General features: G+C 42.4%; 2 protein-coding genes and 2 non-coding genes across 5 annotated transcripts; 1 reads left to right on the top strand and 3 right to left on the bottom strand.

The window, feature by feature from the left end:
* Positions 1-2,370: 2,370 nt before the first annotated feature.
* On the bottom strand, positions 2,371-11,851 carry LOC120030696 (HAUS augmin-like complex subunit 6). The gene is made up of 16 exons (XM_038976145.1): positions 11,381-11,851; positions 11,079-11,174; positions 10,912-10,990; positions 10,655-10,787; positions 10,022-10,166; positions 9,537-9,599; positions 9,340-9,397; positions 9,051-9,224; positions 8,581-8,780; positions 8,338-8,467; positions 5,296-5,398; positions 5,137-5,197; positions 4,709-4,844; positions 4,233-4,331; positions 3,771-3,903; positions 2,371-3,654 (listed from the first exon to the last, which is right to left on the bottom strand). The coding sequence occupies exons 1-16, from the start codon at positions 11,506-11,508 to the stop codon at positions 2,888-2,890; spliced, it is 2,505 nt and encodes an 834-aa protein (XP_038832073.1). The 5' UTR covers positions 11,509-11,851; the 3' UTR covers positions 2,371-2,887.
* LOC120030717 lies at positions 4,021-4,151 on the bottom strand. Its single transcript, XR_005473672.1, has one exon.
* LOC120030716 lies at positions 4,927-5,057 on the bottom strand. Its single transcript, XR_005473671.1, has one exon.
* A 9-nt stretch (positions 11,852-11,860) lies between the features above and the next one.
* On the top strand, positions 11,861-17,490 carry LOC120030697 (tripartite motif-containing protein 16-like). 2 transcript variants are annotated; one of them, XM_038976147.1, is made up of 6 exons: positions 11,861-12,693; positions 15,087-15,182; positions 15,489-15,722; positions 15,960-16,119; positions 16,202-16,261; positions 16,360-17,490. In XM_038976147.1, exons 1-6 carry the CDS (start codon positions 12,103-12,105, stop codon positions 16,887-16,889), a joined length of 1,671 nt encoding a protein of 556 aa, XP_038832075.1. In that variant the 5' UTR covers positions 11,861-12,102; the 3' UTR covers positions 16,890-17,490. The 2 variants fall into 2 exon arrangements, with proteins under 2 accessions (XP_038832075.1, XP_038832074.1); XM_038976146.1 differs by having other exon boundaries at positions 15,489-15,779.
* The last annotated feature ends 719 nt before the right edge of the window (positions 17,491-18,209 follow it).

Below are 18,209 nucleotides of genomic sequence, written 5' to 3'. Positions count from 1 at the left end.
TAAAATACTACTGGAGTAAAAGTCAAAAAATATTTGGTTTTAAATATACTTAAGTATCAAAAGTAAATGTAATTGCTAACATATACTTAAGTATCAAAAGTAAAAGTATAAATAATTTCAAATTCCTTATATTAATTAAGCAAACCAGACGGCACTATTTTCTTCCTATTTTAATGTACGGATAGCCAGTGGCACACTCCAACGCTCAGACATAATTTACAAACGAAGCATGTGTGTTTAGTGAGTCCGCCAGATCAGAGGCAGTAGGATTACCAGGGATGTTCTAATGATAAGTGTGTGAATTGGACAATTTTCCTGTCCTGCTAAGCATTCAAAATGTAACGAGTACTTTTCGGTGTCAGGGAAAATGTATGGAGTAAAAGGTACATTATTTTCTTTAGGAATGTAGTGACGTAAAAGTAGTCAAAAAATGTAAATAGTAAAGTACAGATACCCCCCAAAACTACATAAGTAGTACTTTAAAGTATTTTTATTTAAGTACTTTACATCACTGACTGCAGTGAATGGAGTGGGTGGAGTAAGGAGTCACGAACTCAGTATTTAACCCGTTGCCCAGCACAAGAGACCCATTTAAGTTTTGCAGACTCAGAATAGTTCCAATAGCATATGTATTTTATTAAGTGTATTTCTTTAAAGATCGCCTACACAATAGCCTTCAACATACCACTATGTTTGTAAAATTTCAAAAGATGTCTTTGCTAAACTTCGGGAAAGCACCATCGTGCTGCAAGCATAATATCCTACTGCTCGGAGAACAGTAATGGCGTTCAGATGACGAGAACGTTCCTCCTTTTCCATGGGCCTCTTATGCCCCCTATCTGTAATGTAGTGCATGATCTTTTTGCACTGGTAGTAGGCCACAGATTCCACGGGCCTCTTATGCTCTCTATCTGAAATGTTGTGCATTATCTTTATAAACTAGTAGTAGGCTACAGATGCAACATATACAGTACCAGTCAAAACTTTGGATACACCTACTCATTCAACGGTTTTTCTTTATTTTACTACTTTCTACATTGTATAATAATAGTGAAGACACCACAACTATGAAATAACACATATGGAATCATGTAACCAAAAAAAGTGTTAAATCTAATTATATTTGATATTTTAGATTCTTCAAAGTAGCCATAATTTGCCTTGACAGCTTTGCACACTCTTGGCATTCTCTCAATCAGCTTCATGAGGTACTCACCTGGAATGCGGTTCAATTAACAGGTGTGCCTTATTAAAAGTTGATTTGTGGAATTTCTTTCCTTCTTAATGTGTTTGAGCCAATCAGTTGTGTTGTGACAAGATATGGGGGGGGGGGGGGGGGGGGTCAGTAAGACATGGTCAGTTAATCCTTAAAATGTCAAGAACTTCAAAAGTTTCTTCAAGTGCAGTTGCAAAAACCATCAAGCGCTATGATGAAACTGGCTCTCATGAGGACCGCCACAGGAATGGAAGACCCCGAGTTACCTCTGCTGCAGAGGATGAGTTCATTAGTTATCAGCCTCAGAAATTGTAGCCAAAATAAATGCTTCAGAGTTCAACCAACAGACGCATCTCAACATCAACTGTTCAGAGGAGACTGCATGGATCAGTCAAATTGCTGGAAAGAAACCACTACTAAATGACATCAATAAGGAAAAGAGATTTGCTTGGGCCAAGAAACACGAGCAATGGACATTAGACCAGTGGAAATGTGTCCTTTGGTCTGATGAGTCCAAATTTGAGATTTTTGGTTCCAACCGCCATGTCCTTGTGAGATGTCGTGTGGGTGAACGGATGATCTCCGGATGTGTATTTCCCACCGTAAAACATGGTGGTGTTAGGGTGCTTTGCTGGTGACAATGATTTATTTCGAATTCAAGGCACACTTAAGCAACATGGCTACCGCAGCAATATGCCATCCCATCTGGTTTTGGCTTACTGGGACTATCATGTGTTTTTCAACAGGACAATGACCCAACACACCTCAAGGCTGTATAAGGGCTATTTGACCAAGGAGAGTGATGGAGCGCTGCATCAGATGACCTGGCCTCCACAATACCCCAACCAAATTGAGATGGTTTGGGATGAGTCGGCTGCTTTTCCTTCACTCAGCGGTCCAATAAGTGCTAAGCATGTTCTGGGAACTCCTTCAAGACTGTTGGAAAAACATTTCAGGTTAAGAGAATGCCAGGAGTGTGCAAAGCTGTCAAGGAAAAGAGTGGATATTTGAATTCTCAAATAAAATATTTAGATTTAACACTTTTTTGGTTACTACATTATCCCATAGTTTTGATGTCTTCACTATTATTCTACAATATAGAAAACATTCAAGGGTTTTTATTTTATTTTTATTGAGTAGGTGTTCTATTAACCTTATATACTACAGCAGTCATTATACACTACTGGACAAGTTTTAGGAGTGCTACTGTATTTATTTAGTGAAATCTCAAAGCTACCAACAGTTTGGCTGTCTTCTATAGCCTAAGACTGTCTACTGCATTTAAGCAATACTTTAAAAAAATTGAAAAGTCCAATGACCATCAGAAAATGTTATAGTTTACACCTAACAAGAAAATAAAAACATAATGCAATTGTAAAAAAGGCCTTCACAGGCCCAGGAAATGCACACAGAAAAATAATGATTAAACAGATTGAAATGTAAGTATCTAGACCATTTATTAACAATATTTTACAATTCATGTTAGTTTCTTAGAAAAATAGGATTGGAACAACTATGGCACACATACGTACAAATATTTGAATTGCATGTGCAGTGAAGTTGGTTAGACTTAATTGGGAAAAAGTGAGAAACTAGAAGATAGTTCAGGTAGTCTATAATAGTCCCAACTTAAAAAAAGATGATATATAAAAAATAAATGTTCTGGAGGCACTACAGGTCTTCTATAGGGGAGAATGTTAAGAGTTGCGAGAGGCTAAACTGCTCTTTTCTTGGTGGAGAAGGGCTCTCTAGAGTGTCCAGATCCAGAGAAAAGACTTTGTCCGTCGCGTCAACTGTGGCTGCAGTCTCCAGTGACGTTGCCATCAGCCAGTCTCTGGCATCCAGGCTCCTCTCGTCATGCTGTGGGGGAGACATTTCTTGTGCCCCCTGGTGTCGGTCCATGAAGGAGGCCTCTCTGAAGGTCTGCTGGATCTTGTCTAGACGCCTGCGTGAGACCAGCAGGGCCGGCTCAGTCTCTATTGGAAGGAGGGAGGGGATGTGGGGGAGGAGCAGGTCTTCCTCCTCTGCGTTGGATGTGTCACTGGAGCTCAGGAAGCTGCCGTTGTTGCCCGACAGCTCGGGGAGAGTCTCCTGATCTATACTGAACTGCTCTGGGATCGCCTCTTGGTCGATTCTGAACTGGATCACGTCGCTACTGCTCAGGCTATGGAGAGCCTCCGTGTTGGAGGAGTCCCAGGGCAGGGTGGACATGAGCGATGCCTGCTCGGGGGCTGCAGTACTGCAACCGTCGGTGGAGTTAGTGGGATCCAGGCCCGTGCTCAGGGAGTGCAGGTCGGGGCTGAGGGAGGTCTCCTGTACCTCGCAGAGGGCCGTGAGGTGCCGGAGGATGCCGTCGCCGTCAAACTTACCAGACAGACGGGCCTTCTGAGCCTCTCCTTCCTCCACCGCCCTTCGCCAGGAACTCTTCACATCCAGAACTGATTCAAAAAAAGTAACTTTTTTAAACATTACTCCTCTGCCCAACAAAAAGCAAAACTGGTAAAAGAGCATTCTGCCTTTCAAAGTACATAATCAAATAAGGTCCAATACGCACTCAAACTCTCTGGGGTGCGTGGAATCTGCTTCCTGGTGGAGAAAGGGTCTGTGCCAAGAGTGCACAGTAAGTCACCCAGCGCAAGTCCTTGTAAACTTCCGTTACCAGAGCTGGTGGTCACAGCCTCTGCAAACTAATACATACACACACTTAGTAAGGCAATTGAAAATATACTCCAGGCATGTTAAGCAGTATGGTACATAGACTACCTTCTTCGGTGACTCAAATCAGTCATGTCTATGCAGATAACGGTTGTCTGCTCCGTATCTGTCCGTTGCGATTTCACTCAACTCGCCCCGGTCATCAGAGAGCAGGTATGCTATAGGGAGGGCTAGTGACGGACAGAGCACAGCTCAGTACTGTCCAGGTATCTGCCTCCCAACAACTACCAAAATAATGACAAGAAGGGTCAGCCCTCATTCTGCATTGTGGTTCGAGTGAGGAAATGTATGGAAACTGTACCTGACTTGCCAAGTTGTCAAACTCAGAGTCCAGGATCTGAGCCTTTTTCTTCACCGCAGACATCTTTGGAGATGCACAAGGAGTCTTCCTTACACTGGCCTATAAGGAAAGGTTGTCACAGGTGATTAAACATGAATTAAGGACATTGGTGTGCAGGAGTAACATAGGCCAAAAGCCTTTAAAAATGAAAAGCAGTTTTAAAATACAGAATCGGCTAAAAGAATGAGCCTTTAAAAAAAATGTAAATAGTTTTTTTAAACTACAGGAGGTTGGTGGCATCTTAATTGGGGAAAACGGGCTCGTGGTAATAACTGGAGCGGAATCAGTGGAATGATAAATACATCAAACACCTTAACCAGGTGTTTGATGCCATTCCATTTGCTGTTCTGGGCCATTATTATGAGCCATCCTCCACTCAGCAGCATCCACTGGTCTGAACTGAACATGGAATAGGACACTTGGTGCACATCACATACCGGCAGGGGGCTTGGTGAGGGAGCTTTGACAGGGATAGCCAGAGGAGTATCACAAAGTGCATGGAGGGGAGTCAGTGGGGAAGAGACCACACTAGGAAGAAGAGATGCAACCCTCTCAACGGCTAGAGGGCAAAGGCTGTTCAAAAAGAGACGTTATAAAGACTGTGGATCAAATGAAGTTCATGGTTAAGAAAAAAAAAAGAACAAGACAGGATAATTATTGTCTGCTCCGTATCTGTCCGTTGCGATTTCACTCAACTCGCCCCGGTCATCAGAGAGCAGGTATGCTATAGGGAGGGCTAGTGACGGACAGAGCACAGCTCAGTACTGCCCAGGTATCTGCCTCCCATCAACAACACAATACAGAGGAATCAGACTACTAGTTGCCCATTAGCAATGAAAACAAGGCAGACCGAGTATTAATATACCATTTGAGGGCAGAATCCATTGGAATGGAGTCAGTCTCCGCAAGCTTCTCCTCAGAAAATTCTAAGTTAAAAAGAAAAAACAAGGTAACGATTGTTAAAATATGCAGTTAAACATTAAAGCAAATTAGAAGTGGAAATATTTTGTTTCCCTCTACTCACTGGGTAGCGTCGCCGGATACAGGGAGAAAACACTGGATTTAAAACTGGCTTCTGTGGCTGGCTCAAAGGACAGAGGAGCCATGGGGCACAGAAAGTCAAGGGCCTGAAGGGAGAGAGAGATTAGAGGGGGCGCGGCTCTGTTGCATCCCGCAGTGTGTGTGACGTTTGGTGTGGCATTCTTGTGTTAACAAATGTTTTTAATTTGTTCACTTTAATAGTAAACCATCTGTCAACAATGGCTTTACAGTGGTGGTGTGTTGGACTGATCTGGTTGATCGCTACTAACAGACTAAATTATGAAAACGCTGGTGGCAGCAAAATCTAATACAGCAGAGAGTTCCTACTACAGCGCAACTCAAACGCAATGGATATCCCAATGGCCCATCTAATCCCTGATTGTCTGCGAGTGGAAAACACAGGGTTATCAGAAAGACTTAAAAATAATTTACCCACAACCTTGCTGATCAATGCCCAGTCACTGAGGGGAAAGCGGATGAGGTGTCAGCGAATCTGCACTTCCAACACGAATACCGGAAGGCCTGTTTGCTGGTGTTTACTGGAGACTTGGCTGCATGACAGAGTCCCGAACAGGGAAGTAGAGCTGGCCAGCTTCACACTGGTCAGAGCGTACCGTGATCTGACAGTCACATGGAAACCTCACGGCGGAGTGTCTGCCTGCTTGTCAGGGACCAGTGGTGTAAATTAATCCTGGTATGATCTCTGTACCCCCGACATTGAACTGTTTTCTGTGTCACTGCGACTCTACCATCTGACCCGTGAGTTCCCCCAATTGTTTGTGACCGTTGTGTACTTACAACCAAAAGCTAATACTTCGCGCAAGGTCCTGCACACATACCACCAGTATGTGAAATGTCACACTAGGAAAAATAAGACTCTTGATATGTGCTGTGGGACAATACTAAATGCTTTCTCTGCCACCACCAGACTTCCCCTGGCGACATCAGACCACAATGTTGTCTACCTCCGGCCAACCCTGGAGAGGGGGAAACCTAGTTAAAATTGTCCAGATCTGAAAAGACAACAGTATCACTTGTCTCCAAGGGTGTTTTGTTTTGATTGGGAGGTATTGGAGGACAGCAGCTCTGATCTTAATGAACGCACAGATGTTGTTTCAGACTATGTAAACTTCGGTGTTGAGTCAGTTGTGCCTACTGAAACCTGTAAAAGCTTGCCGAACAATAAGCCGTGTGTATCAAAAAAAAAAAAAAAAAAAACACTACTTAATAGGAAGAAGGCAGTTTATGAGGGTAATAGACAGGGTTTAAGATGTACAACGTGAGATCAAAAGAGATACTGGTGGACAAGGAGGCATTCAAGCAAAGGGGTGGAGAAGACCCTCTCCTCGGAAAACTCAAGGGTGGCCTAGCAAGGGATTAAAGCCATGGCTTGTGCCCCCTACATCAGCAAGGGGAAAACTAATGCTGACCTTGGGAGACATGAGGGCCAGAACATGGCCAATGAACTGAACGTATTCTTCTCAAGATTTGAATCCGACGACCTCGTGTCGGAGGTAAAACAAATGGAAGCGTCATTATAAAATGTTTGAGAGGGTTGTTAAACAGGCAGATGTTTTGAAGTTGTTCAGGGGATGTAACGCACACAAAAGCCCAGACAAAATAAGTGGACGTGTTAAAGCACTGCGCTGAACATCTGGCTGGTGTTTTTACAGACATTTTCCAAACCTCGCTCAACTAGCAACATATTAATCCCGCTGTGTTGAATGACTACTGTCCTGTGGCCTCGACATCCTTAGTATTCAAATGCTTTGAGAAAATTGTGAATAGTCATTCTAAGCTCCACCCAGAAGCTCCTCGAACCATTTCAGTTTGCCTATCAGCCCAGCAGAGGAGTTGATGATGCCATTTTTAATCTCGTCAACATGGTGCCAAATCACATGTCAGGGTTCTGTTTGCTGACTTTCTTTCCTGCCTTCAACACAATCAACCAGAGACTTCTCCTTAGATGGGGGGGGGCTGTTGGACTTCCTGAGCCAGAGGTCACAGCGGGTCAAACACACGCGCCACCAACACAGGCTCTCCTCAGGGATGCGTTTTGACCCCACTCCTATACACCAATAGTTGTACTAGTGCCCATCCTGACAGACAACTCGTTAAGTTCACTGGTGACACTGCCTTGATCAGCCTGTTGCATGATGAGAAACACCATGGTCCTAAATTACTTCGTGGAGTGAGGAATCACACTTGGTCCTCAAAAACAAGACCAAAGAGATGTATGCTTCCTGAAGTCTATGCACAACACCTACCTCTGCAACATCTATCGGAGGTCAGAACATAGAGACTGTAGAGGAATACAAATATCTGGGTGTCCTCTTGGACAATAAGCTACAGCGGAGTTAATGTACAGACCTGAGCTACAAAAATTGTCAGACTGTACTTTCTCAAAAAGCTGGGATATTTTAAGGTTGACTGTTTCACAAATCTTTTATTGAGAGTTTTTACTTTTTGTATTGTTTGTTGGTTTGGCAATGCCACTGTCCGCCAGAGAAATATGCAGAGAAGGATTATCACCACAGCAATTAAGGTACATGGAGTCAAACAGACAGGCCTGGATGAGATCTTTAAGGTCAGGGGCCTCCGCAAGGCTCACAAAATCATATTAGACCCAAGCCACCCCCTGTACCCGGACTTTGAACTACTCAACTCTGGGCGCAGGTATAGGGCACCACCCGGCAGGAAAAACACAACTAGACAATTAGTGCCAAGTGTGATATCCCTCATAAATAGCCCGGGCTAATGTTCCTATAGACCCAATAATGCCAGCAGCCTAGTCTCTTTTTATTAGTATGTAACTTATGAAATTTGTATTGTCAATTTGTTTTGTATTTCATGTTCATGACATTGCAACAAAACGTCTCCATGGGGACAATAAAGCCAGTAAAGTTAAAGATTACAGTCGTCGTAGTAGAATAGCACTAGCCTGCAGGGGGTAAGGGCTACTGGTTATATCTGGACAGAGCCTCCATTTAATACATCCAGGTCACAAACCCTAAGAGGCACTTACAGGATCCTCGTTGAGAAACGAGGTCAGCGGCGTGCGTTTCAGACAGTCTGCCCACTTCTGGTCCCACTCCATCTCCAACTTCCTGATGACGCTCTTTACCTCGGGAATTTCCTCCTTTGAAATCCTCTTCCTGGACAAAGACAGTGGGATGCAGTGATACCAAGGAGAAAGGAGCAACACCGTTTAAAATAGCTTTATTACTACAGTTCAAGATGGGTTTAAAAAATAAAAGTAATCCCGCACCTCATGAGTCGGAGGTCCTCCAGGGCACGGGACATCTGCAGGTTTCTCTCTTGCAGGAGCAGGGGGTGGAGCTGAGCAATGGGGGTATGTCCTGCCATCTTGACCCTCTCTTCCACCAGGAGGCCTAGGGCCTGGTGGAGCAGCTCCAGCATGCCGAGGAGGTTCAGCTGGCCTGCCTCGTACACACTGCCCACACTCGACTGACAACACACAGCTTAGTGAGAAACACGCAGACTAGAACAGTACCGCCTTCAAGTTCCACTTATTTGATGAATTTCCAGCACTAGCATACCAGATTCAATTGGTCAACTAATCACTACTCGTTCATTTAAATCAGTTGTGCTAGTTCTAGAACATCGGAGTACGAGGAGAGATTCGGGAAACATTGCACTGAAATATGGATCAAGTTCCAAATGCACTGTCACCCACTAACCTAAAAAGGCAACGATATTATTTTTTGTGCTTCTCACCAGGTGGGATAACTGCTCTAGCCGATCCAGCAGAACCCGGGGGATTTTGAGGGCCAGGCCCGTCCCGTCCAGGGTGTACTGGTTCACATCTCCTCTGATCACACACTCCACCACGCGCCGCTCCTCCTCCAGGGCGGACAGCACTCCGTCGATGGATGACCACAGGGAGCGCACCTGGGGTTTGTTCATTCAGAGGTGTAAGGGTCAGAACATTACAGATAGAAATGTAATCAATGTCAGTTTCCAGTGATGTTTTACAAACTAGACAGTTATGAAATTAAGGGAAAACCTTTTGAATCTTCTCAGCTTGAGGAGTTTCCTCCTTGTCAGCTTCTTTCTTGTGACGCCTGTGCGGGGGAAATAAAGATTTTAACCAGCTGCCATTGTTTAGTGGCACTTTGAGCATAGAGTTTTATGCCAAAAGTTAACTGAAAACAGAACTACAACAAAAATAATTGAAGGATAGATGGAATATCTCATACATACTTGAGCAAATCATCATACTTTGCATCTTCAGCCCTCAAATCCCTCAGAGACTTCACTTGAGATCTACAAGAGGACACAGACGTAGAAGGGCAAAACTAGGCACATTAGAAAAGAACCAACAGTGCTGTGTTTACACAGGCAGCCCAATTCTGATCTTTTCGCATCAGCTTTGTTTCAGAGCTAATCTGATTGGGCAGAAAATAATTAGCTGCCTTTGAATACACAGCCCAGTTGACTGACAAAAGCAAGACATTCAGAGCATACAAACTCAACCTGTGACCATGTTTTATAGTAAGGCTTGATTGCCTGCTCATCATTTGCACCTGTGCTAATTAGTCAGAATCACAATGAAAGGATCTTTTTTTTTTATCCAACTGAAATTGTCAACAAAAATGTGACACTTTTCTAGGCATTGTAAATATCCAGAAAATAACTATCTGAAACATATCCAATGCTTGTGGTTTGTACAGTTGCCTGTGACTTACTGGGCCTGCCTCTCGTACTCCTGCAGGATCCGGTCCTGCTCAACAGCTCCCCTCAGGAATCTGGTCTTGACCAGCTGAAACCGCTTCAGTGCCATTTGCACAGAAGAGGCAGGGGCTGCCGCCGCCTCTGGGACCCACGTGCCATCTAATAACACACATTGAAAAACAACTAGACAGACGCTTGCAATTCCCAGGCAGAAGAAAATCGATGGAGTATGCCTTTTATCCCAAACCTTAGCCTTCACAAAGATTATCTATTTGACAAGATAGTAGAGTTACTGCTCTAACAATGGGAATACATGTCCTCAAAGATGGAAGGCAGGCGAGATCAGATGGTAGCATTCTAGCCAATGAGAGAGGGCAGATACGTGTGGAACAGGCGGCACAACTCCGACAGTAATTTTTTTCAAAGTTGCTGAATTGCCATGTGGATCCACTTATCAGTGCATTCTTAAAAATCTCATTACGAAACTTCTATTAATTTCACGTAGCAAATTAACATTAAAAAGTTAACAAATTCAACACTCATTGACCTCCATACAAATATTCCTCACTTCGTGGTCTTATTTTCGTGTACAGATTTTGGGCGGAGTCAACCTTCCCACATCGCCTTCCCCTCTCTGGCCTTCCTACCTGTAGAAAATGTCTGCATCTCCTGAAACTCAACATGATTGGCCAGCTGGAGCATCAGGTTGACGAACTTGGGACCACCAGGCGAGAGGAACAGTGACGCCACCACTTTGGGAATTGTGCTGCCCTGCTCATCCTGAAAGCACAGATCAAGTTCAAATGCTTTAGACCTGATTAACAGCCATACTTACAGACAGTATACATCTGCTACAACAAGTATGTCAAATCCTGTACATCTGAAATGAATGCCAAATCCTTACCATCAGATCTCGCAGCCAAGCACAGGTCACCTTACGGAATTCAGCATCTGCTTTGTGGTCCAACACCGGCCAGCAATGCCTGCATACAAGACCCAGCATATTACATGATTGCAGAACATTACAAAAGTGTGAAGAAAAACAAGCTGGGAATGGGACAATCACCATACCTGTATGTATCGTGGAAGCGGGTGGGGTTGAGTTTCTCTAACAGGAAATGGGTAACTATGTAGAACGCATCCTTGTTTGGTTTGTCAAACATATTTCTGTTGAGAGAAAGAAACTGGTGTCAAAACAGGCTTTTGACTGACCTGAGAGAATAGAGTCCGTCTGTCTCTGTCTATTAGTTTATTTTAATTGTCATGCCATTGCCAGTTTGTCTCCCTGGATTGAAACAGGGTTGCACTACTGATGTTGATACTGTCAACTTTAACTGTTAACGTTAGCTGTTACCACGACAATCAACACGTACGGGCCAAGAATGATGTGTTTGACATTGGCTTTGCTGGCCCCTGATGATGCTGCGACTTCAGGTTGAAATCCAAGACCCAAAAGCGACCACCACAGATATTTGCCATTCGTTCTCTGAATGTTCGACATACTTCCAGCGAGCTGCAAACGTTTAGATCTAAAAACTAGCTGCTAGTTAGCAAAAGACTGAAAACGTTACAGATACGAGGAAGGCTAACACGTTAACATTAGTTAGCTAGTTGGGCAGAAACAGAAAGCAAACATGGCTAGTTAGTAATGCGCCTTACCGTCGTCTAAATTCAACAAAGGATACAAATATAGTTAACGACATAAAAAATAAATGAACACCATAAATATGTAGTTACTCGACATTACGCATGCCAATTTTTAAGAATGTCTTCCTCAAACCGCCAAATATTTTAAGAAAGAAAATAATTAGATCAGCCGGATGTTGGTGTGCATACTTCCTGTGTCGCGCATAATTATGTCCCCCTGCCGATCTCGGATCGATCTCTCGCTGCTAGTCGGTTATCAACAATTACATTTGAATTGTGATGTCTTATATTGAAATCACGACTGGTAAAAATTGAATTATTGAATTCCAATTAGACTAGTTCAACTGCTGGACTGAGAGATACATTTTACGTCTACCTAGATTCATTTATTTCTGCCGGGGTGTGTCTTTGTCTATACAGTTATTGGTCTTTGTGAGTGATAACTAAAATGGCTGAGCAGGGAGTTCTCCTGGACCAGGACCAGTTCTGCTGCTCTATCTGTCTGGATTTACTGAAGGAGCCGGTCACTATCAACTGTGGACACAGTTACTGTAGCAATTGTATTGAGGACTGCTGGGATAAGGATGATCCAAAGGGCGTCTACAACTGTCCCCAGTGCAGACAGACTTTCTCGCCTAGGCCTGCTCTGATGAAGAATAGCCTGCTAGCCATGGTGGTTGGGAACATGAAGAAGATAGGACTCCAGCCTACTCCTCCTGCTATTTGCTTTGCTGGACCTGGAGATGTGGAATGTGATTTCTGCAATGGAAGAAAGCAGAAAGCTCTCAAATCATGTCTGGTGTGTCTAGCCTCTTACTGCGAGACTCATCTCCAGCCTCATTATAATATAGCTCCATTGATGAAGCACAAGCTGATCAAAGCCACCTCACAATTGCAGGACAATATCTGCTCTCATCATGACAAACTGCTGGAGATTTTCTGCCGGACCGATCAGCAGTGTATCTGTTATCTGTGTACCATGGATGAACATAAAGGCCATGATACAGTCTCAATCACAGCTGAAAAGATGGAGAAACAGGTGAGAATCAAGCAAATATTACAGTTAGTTTGATAAAAATCACATTTAGATGGGCATATGAGACATATTTGCATTGTCACATCACATCAATACCATGTAGCTCAGTAAAGACCCCTCTTCATTAAGGTGGAAACTCTTTAGCCCCAAACAACTATAGACCTATAGTAATCTGTTCAATAGCAAAAACCTGTGAGAAATTATTACATTCCAAAATATATCAGTACCTAGATAAATAAAATATTATCCTTTTCAATCTGGCTTTAGACCCAACCATTCTACTACTACTAGAATATTACTGAAACTTACTACGATATACAAATTCTTCATCTGACCAAGGCATACTAAATGGTGGCATCTTTATTTGATTTAGTTAATCATTCATTCAATGTTACTAGGAAAACTTAAAAACATTGGTTTCACTAAAAGATCACTAAACTGGTTCCATGCCAAGTATTCAACCGGGGGTCCTAGGTACTGCATGGGGTCAGTGAAAATATCTATTTAAAAAAATATATATTCTCAAATCCTAATATTGAGCAAATTACACTCACTGGAGTCAATTACACTCACTGGAGTATCTGACAAAGGCTTTGAAAAAGCAACCGCGAATAGGCTACCAGTGCGACAAGTGCTGCTGGTAAGCTTTCTTGACATGGACATACATTTTTGCCAACACACGTCTAAGCGAAAATGTGTTTGGAGTTACCTTTCTAGCTAATAGGCTGTATAGTTAGGTGTTCCTAATATATACAGGGAAATCTAAGTTGATACATTGAAAAATAAATTGGTACCAATGCAGTTGTCTTCTAACTGGGAGTGACAGTTAATTTAGTGATTCAAACATTGTGCAATGATGTGTCTTATAATGGCATCCAATAATTAATTACCAAATCTTGTTATGAATTACATTAAGGTAGGTCTTGGTTGTGTTTTGGTAGATGATGTCACCATAGTCTAGGATAGGAAGCAGCAGTTGGGTAACAAAGGTATTTCTAATGGATACTCTAAGATCTGTATAGAAAGCCAAACTTGTAGTTTATAATATAAACAATATGCTTTCCAAAAGATAACTAAGAATCAATCCTCAAACCAAGATATTTCAAACAATCAACACTTTCAAGCATTATTCAATTATGTGCATCAGTTTTGAAATTGCCAGCTGTGGAGTTTATTTGCCATGTACCAAACAGCATGATATAGGACTTTGTTTGATTTAAAACCAAATTATTTGCTAGAAACCATTTTTTGTAAAGTGTTAATTTTATCTTGGAGAGTTGCTTGTATCTGCAAAATATTTTAACCTGATGAATAGAGCAGGGGTCTTCAACCTTTTCTTGCAGAGGAACCCCCTCCCGGGCAAATCGGTGACCCAGGAACCCCCACCATATGTTAGCAAAAACATTTTTTTTACACGTCTTGTCATCAGGTGAATAATAATGACAAGGAGAACTATTCAACACTTTAAAATAATTTGGTCAATAGTTTCAATATTTTCACTTTCCCACATTATAATTGGAAGAGGAAGTGTAAACTCTTAACAATCAAATTTATTTCAATCAAATGTATTTATAAAGACCTTTTTACATCAGCAGATGTTACAAAGTGCTATACAGAAACCCAGCCTAAAACCCCAAACAGCAAGCAATGCAGATATAGATGTACGGTGGCTAGGAAAAACTCCCTAGAAAGGCAGAAACCTAGAGAGGAACCAGGCTCTGAGGGGTGGCCAGTCCTCTTCTGGCTGTGCCGGGTGGAGATTATAAGAGTACATGGCCATTCCCAACTAGAAGACCACTGCATTGGTACCAATTTATTTTTAAATGTATCAACTTAGATTTCCCTGTGTGTATATATAAAGGAACACCTAAATATACAAGACTCAGCAGCAATTACACAATCCAAGTGTACATCATGAGGTTGGAGTAAGATCTTTTCGATGTAAAGTCCCAACTGACTGGAATAATTGACTGTACCTATAGAAATCAGGGCATTAAATTCACACAATGAATTTAAGAAAGCCCTTTTATAAAATGTCAAGAACAAACTGTTTGTGTTTTTAACTATTAGAAACATCACCATGTGGAGATATTAGTAAATATGTATGTATATATTATCCTTAGTTTCATTAGTTGTATAGTAGTTGTAGCAGTAGTTTGTATTAGTTGTAGGGCTATTAGTAGTTGTACAACTACATTTTGATTTTTTTGCTGTTAATGTACGTTTTGAATTATTATTTTATTATTGTTAGACAATAGTTTCCATATTATTCTTGTTTCTAAGTATTGTTTGTTAGATTTGTTTTTCATTTGGACACTCTTGAAAATGAGACGGTGCATCTCAAGAGAGTTCATCCTGCAAAATGTCAAATAAATAATGTTTGTTTTTGTCCACAGAAGCAGATAGGGCTGAGTCAGCAGAAGGTCAAGCAGAGAGTCCAGGAGAGGGAGAAGGAGTTGAAGGAAGTGCAAAAGGCTGTGGAGTCTCTCAGTGTGAGTATTGATCTGAGTAGATTAACCGTGTTGTTTTTGTCGCAGTATAGTTGCACAGATTATCAGATCCCACACTGCCTGGAGAAGTGTTTGCTATCTCAGGAACCACATTGGTATGATATAGCAATCTTCTAAGATGCACAGTATAATTGCAACAAAGATAACCTGGAATCACAACCCATTTCACTGCTTTTTAACCAGTCAGCCAGTTAGAGGCCACTCTAATCCCACTGGGCTCCAAGTTAGAGAGAGAGTAGATTTTTTTTAACATGAACCGTTCTCTTGTCTTTGTCGGTCTGATAACAGCGCTCTGCACAGGCAGCAGTGGAGGAAAGTGAGAGGATCTTCACAGAATTTATTGACTCCGTTGAGCGAAGGCGCTCTGAGATGAAGGAGCTGATCGTAGCCCAGGAGTATACAGCTGTGAGTCAAGCTGAAGACCTCATGGAGCGTTTGGAGCAGGAGATCGCTGAGCTGAAGATGAGAGGGGTTGAGCTGGAGAAGCTCGCACACACAGAGGATCACATCCATTTCCTGGAGGTAGCTACACTGAAGGACCATCCGTCTGTTATTGCAAAAGGAACTCATTATTCTGGGGTGGGTTTCCCAAAGCCTTTGTAGCTATCTAAAGTAGAATGTTATTTCTCTAGCTAGCCGACTTAAACTCATCCCTCTCGTAGAAAAGCAAAGTGATTCATTTGAGGAATTTATTAGTTCACGCATAGATTGACTGTTTAATCATTTTCTTGTGGCTATGTGCTCTCTCTCGCTCTGCAGAGTTATCAGTCTCTCGCCAGTCCCAGTGTATTTTCAGATTTACCCACCATCGCTGTCCGTCCTCTTCCGTACTTTGAGGATGTGAGTGAGGCTGTGTCTAACCTGAGAGAGAAACTAGAGGGCATCTTGAAGAGAGAATGGTGCAGAATTTCCACCAGAGGTAGGTTAGAAATGAGAGTTTCTTCTGCATACTTTGGTGGGATTTCAGTTCGTCTTTTACTGTGTGTGATTGTGTGTTTCAGTGAATCTAGTAGATGTTCTACACCCTCCCGAACCCAAGACCAGAGCCGACTTCTTACAATGTGAGTTGCTTTATCCTGAGTTTGCTAACAGTCGTATCTCCAATGATGCTCACCCACACTCATATCATATTTGTATTACTTAATTTCTCTTCCCTCAGATTCCTGTCGGCTCACCCTGGACGCACACACATTACACAGACAACTCTTTCTGTCTGAGCTAAACAGAAAGGTGAAACTGAAGCGCAAAGGCTACTCCTACCCCAGCCGTCCAGACAGATTCACTCAGTTGTGTCAGGTGCTGTGCAGGGAAGGTCTGTCTGGGCGCTGTTACTGGGAGGTGGAGTGGAGTGGGTGGAAGATTTATGCAGGCGCCTCATATAAAGACATCAGCCGATCAGGGCCTGCGGACGATTGTCAATTCGGACACAATGACAAGTCCTGGAGTTTAGAGTGCTGTAGTAATGGTTACTTTTTCCGACATAATAATGTCAAGACTGAAGTGGCACGCCCTCAGTCCTCCAGAGTAGGAATGTATCTTGATCACCAGGCGGGCACTCTGTCCTTCTACAGTGTTTCGGACAAAATGACCCTCCTGCACAGAGTCCAGACTAAATTCACTCAGCCCCTCTATCCTGGGTTTTGGCTTCATTGTTTTAAGACCACTGCTGAGCTATGTGAGCTAGAGTAGAGGCCCCTGTCAGAGTGATGCTTTACCATCCCCTACTACTCCGAATTGTTTATCAGAGATAAACATTTCCTTCTATGAATCTGAGGAATGACTTTCACAGATTGAGCTCTCTAGTCTAGATAGAATTTGAGGTTATTTTCCCCAAAATCTTAGGCATAAAGTATATCTAATGTAATGTTCTCGCTTAGGAATAAAGTGAATGTAATGTTCTCGCTTAGGAATAAAGTTAATCTAATGTTCTCGCTAGCCAGACAATCCATATCTCTGGTGAGATTTTACCTCTGAAGGCAGCATGTAGAAGGGCAGGAAATACATTGTTTTCAGAATGATCTCTCAACTTGTCCTGGCTGTGTGTTACGTATTCTATGTCAGAGATGTTGGCAATTTTTATGTAGGCTACTGTTTACACATTGTTTTTTTCTCTGCATATCGTATTTCTTTTTGTCCTAGAACTCTCAAATACATCATGTTACAGGTCCCCTGCAGGTCCATATTGTATCAATTATCTTTCAATCAACTGAGCCTATATTTACAGTGTTCACTCAATATTGACAATGCTGAACCAAATGCAAACTGATAAATAAACAGCGTATTTGTTGAACTTCTGATTAGTGAACTACTTATTTAACATTCAGAGCCTTCTAATGCTCTAGTGATAATCAGAGGGTGTACTATCCTATCCAGGGTTCCATCTCAAGCAGCATGAACACTTTGTTTGGCATTACATTTAACCAAATGAGTTACACTCAACTGTTTTTGTAAAAATAAGATAAAAATATAATACAATGGAAATTGAATCCAACAGTATATATGGAGGGAATTGGAACACACGGTCATACAAGTTGATCCAGAGCATCCCCAACATGCTCAAATGGGTGACATGTCTGGTGAGTATGCAGGCCATGGAAGAACTGGGACATTTTCAGCTTCCAGGAATTGTGTATAGATCCTTGCAACATGGGGCCGTGCATTATTATGCTTAAGCGGATGAATGGTACGACAATGGGCCTCAGGATCTCGTCACGGTATGTCTGTACATTCAAATTGCCATTGATAAAATGCAATTGTGTTCATTACCCATAGCTTATGCCTGCCCATACCATAACCCCACCACCCCCATGGGACACTCTGTTCACAATGTTGACATTAGCGAACCACTCGCCCATACGACGCCATACTGCGGTTGTGAGGTAGTCTGGACGTACTGACAAATTCTCTAAAATGACGTTGGAGGTGGCTTATGGTAGAGAAATGAACATTAAATTCTCTGGCAACAGCTCTGGTGGACATTCATGCAGTCAACATGCCAATTGCATGCTC

Source organism: Salvelinus namaycush, chromosome 36, assembly GCF_016432855.1.
Source record: "Salvelinus namaycush isolate Seneca chromosome 36, SaNama_1.0, whole genome shotgun sequence".
NCBI lineage: Eukaryota > Metazoa > Chordata > Actinopteri > Salmoniformes > Salmonidae > Salvelinus > Salvelinus namaycush.
This window is presented reverse-complemented; position numbering and strand designations above follow the sequence as displayed.

Bases quoted from the DNA above. Each gene is read 5' to 3' on its own strand.
- LOC120030696 (XM_038976145.1), bottom strand. From the start codon at position 11,508: ATGTCGAACATTCAGAGAACGAATGGCAAATATCTGTGGTGGTCGCTT. The intron at 9,600-10,021 runs GTAAGTCACAGG...GTCCTCTTGTAG, and splicing joins GAGTACGAGAGGCAGGCCCA to ATCTCAAGTGAAGTCTCTGA. The intron at 8,468-8,580 runs GTGCGGGATTAC...GTCTTTGTCCAG, and splicing joins GAGGACCTCCGACTCATGAG to GAAGAGGATTTCAAAGGAGG.
- LOC120030697 (XM_038976146.1), top strand. From the start codon at position 12,103: ATGGCTGAGCAGGGAGTTCTCCTGGACCAGGACCAGTTCTGCTGCTCT. The intron at 12,694-15,086 runs GTGAGAATCAAG...TTTTGTCCACAG, and splicing joins CTGAAAAGATGGAGAAACAG to AAGCAGATAGGGCTGAGTCA. The intron at 15,780-15,959 runs GTGGGTTTCCCA...CTCGCTCTGCAG, and splicing joins AAGGAACTCATTATTCTGGG to AGTTATCAGTCTCTCGCCAG.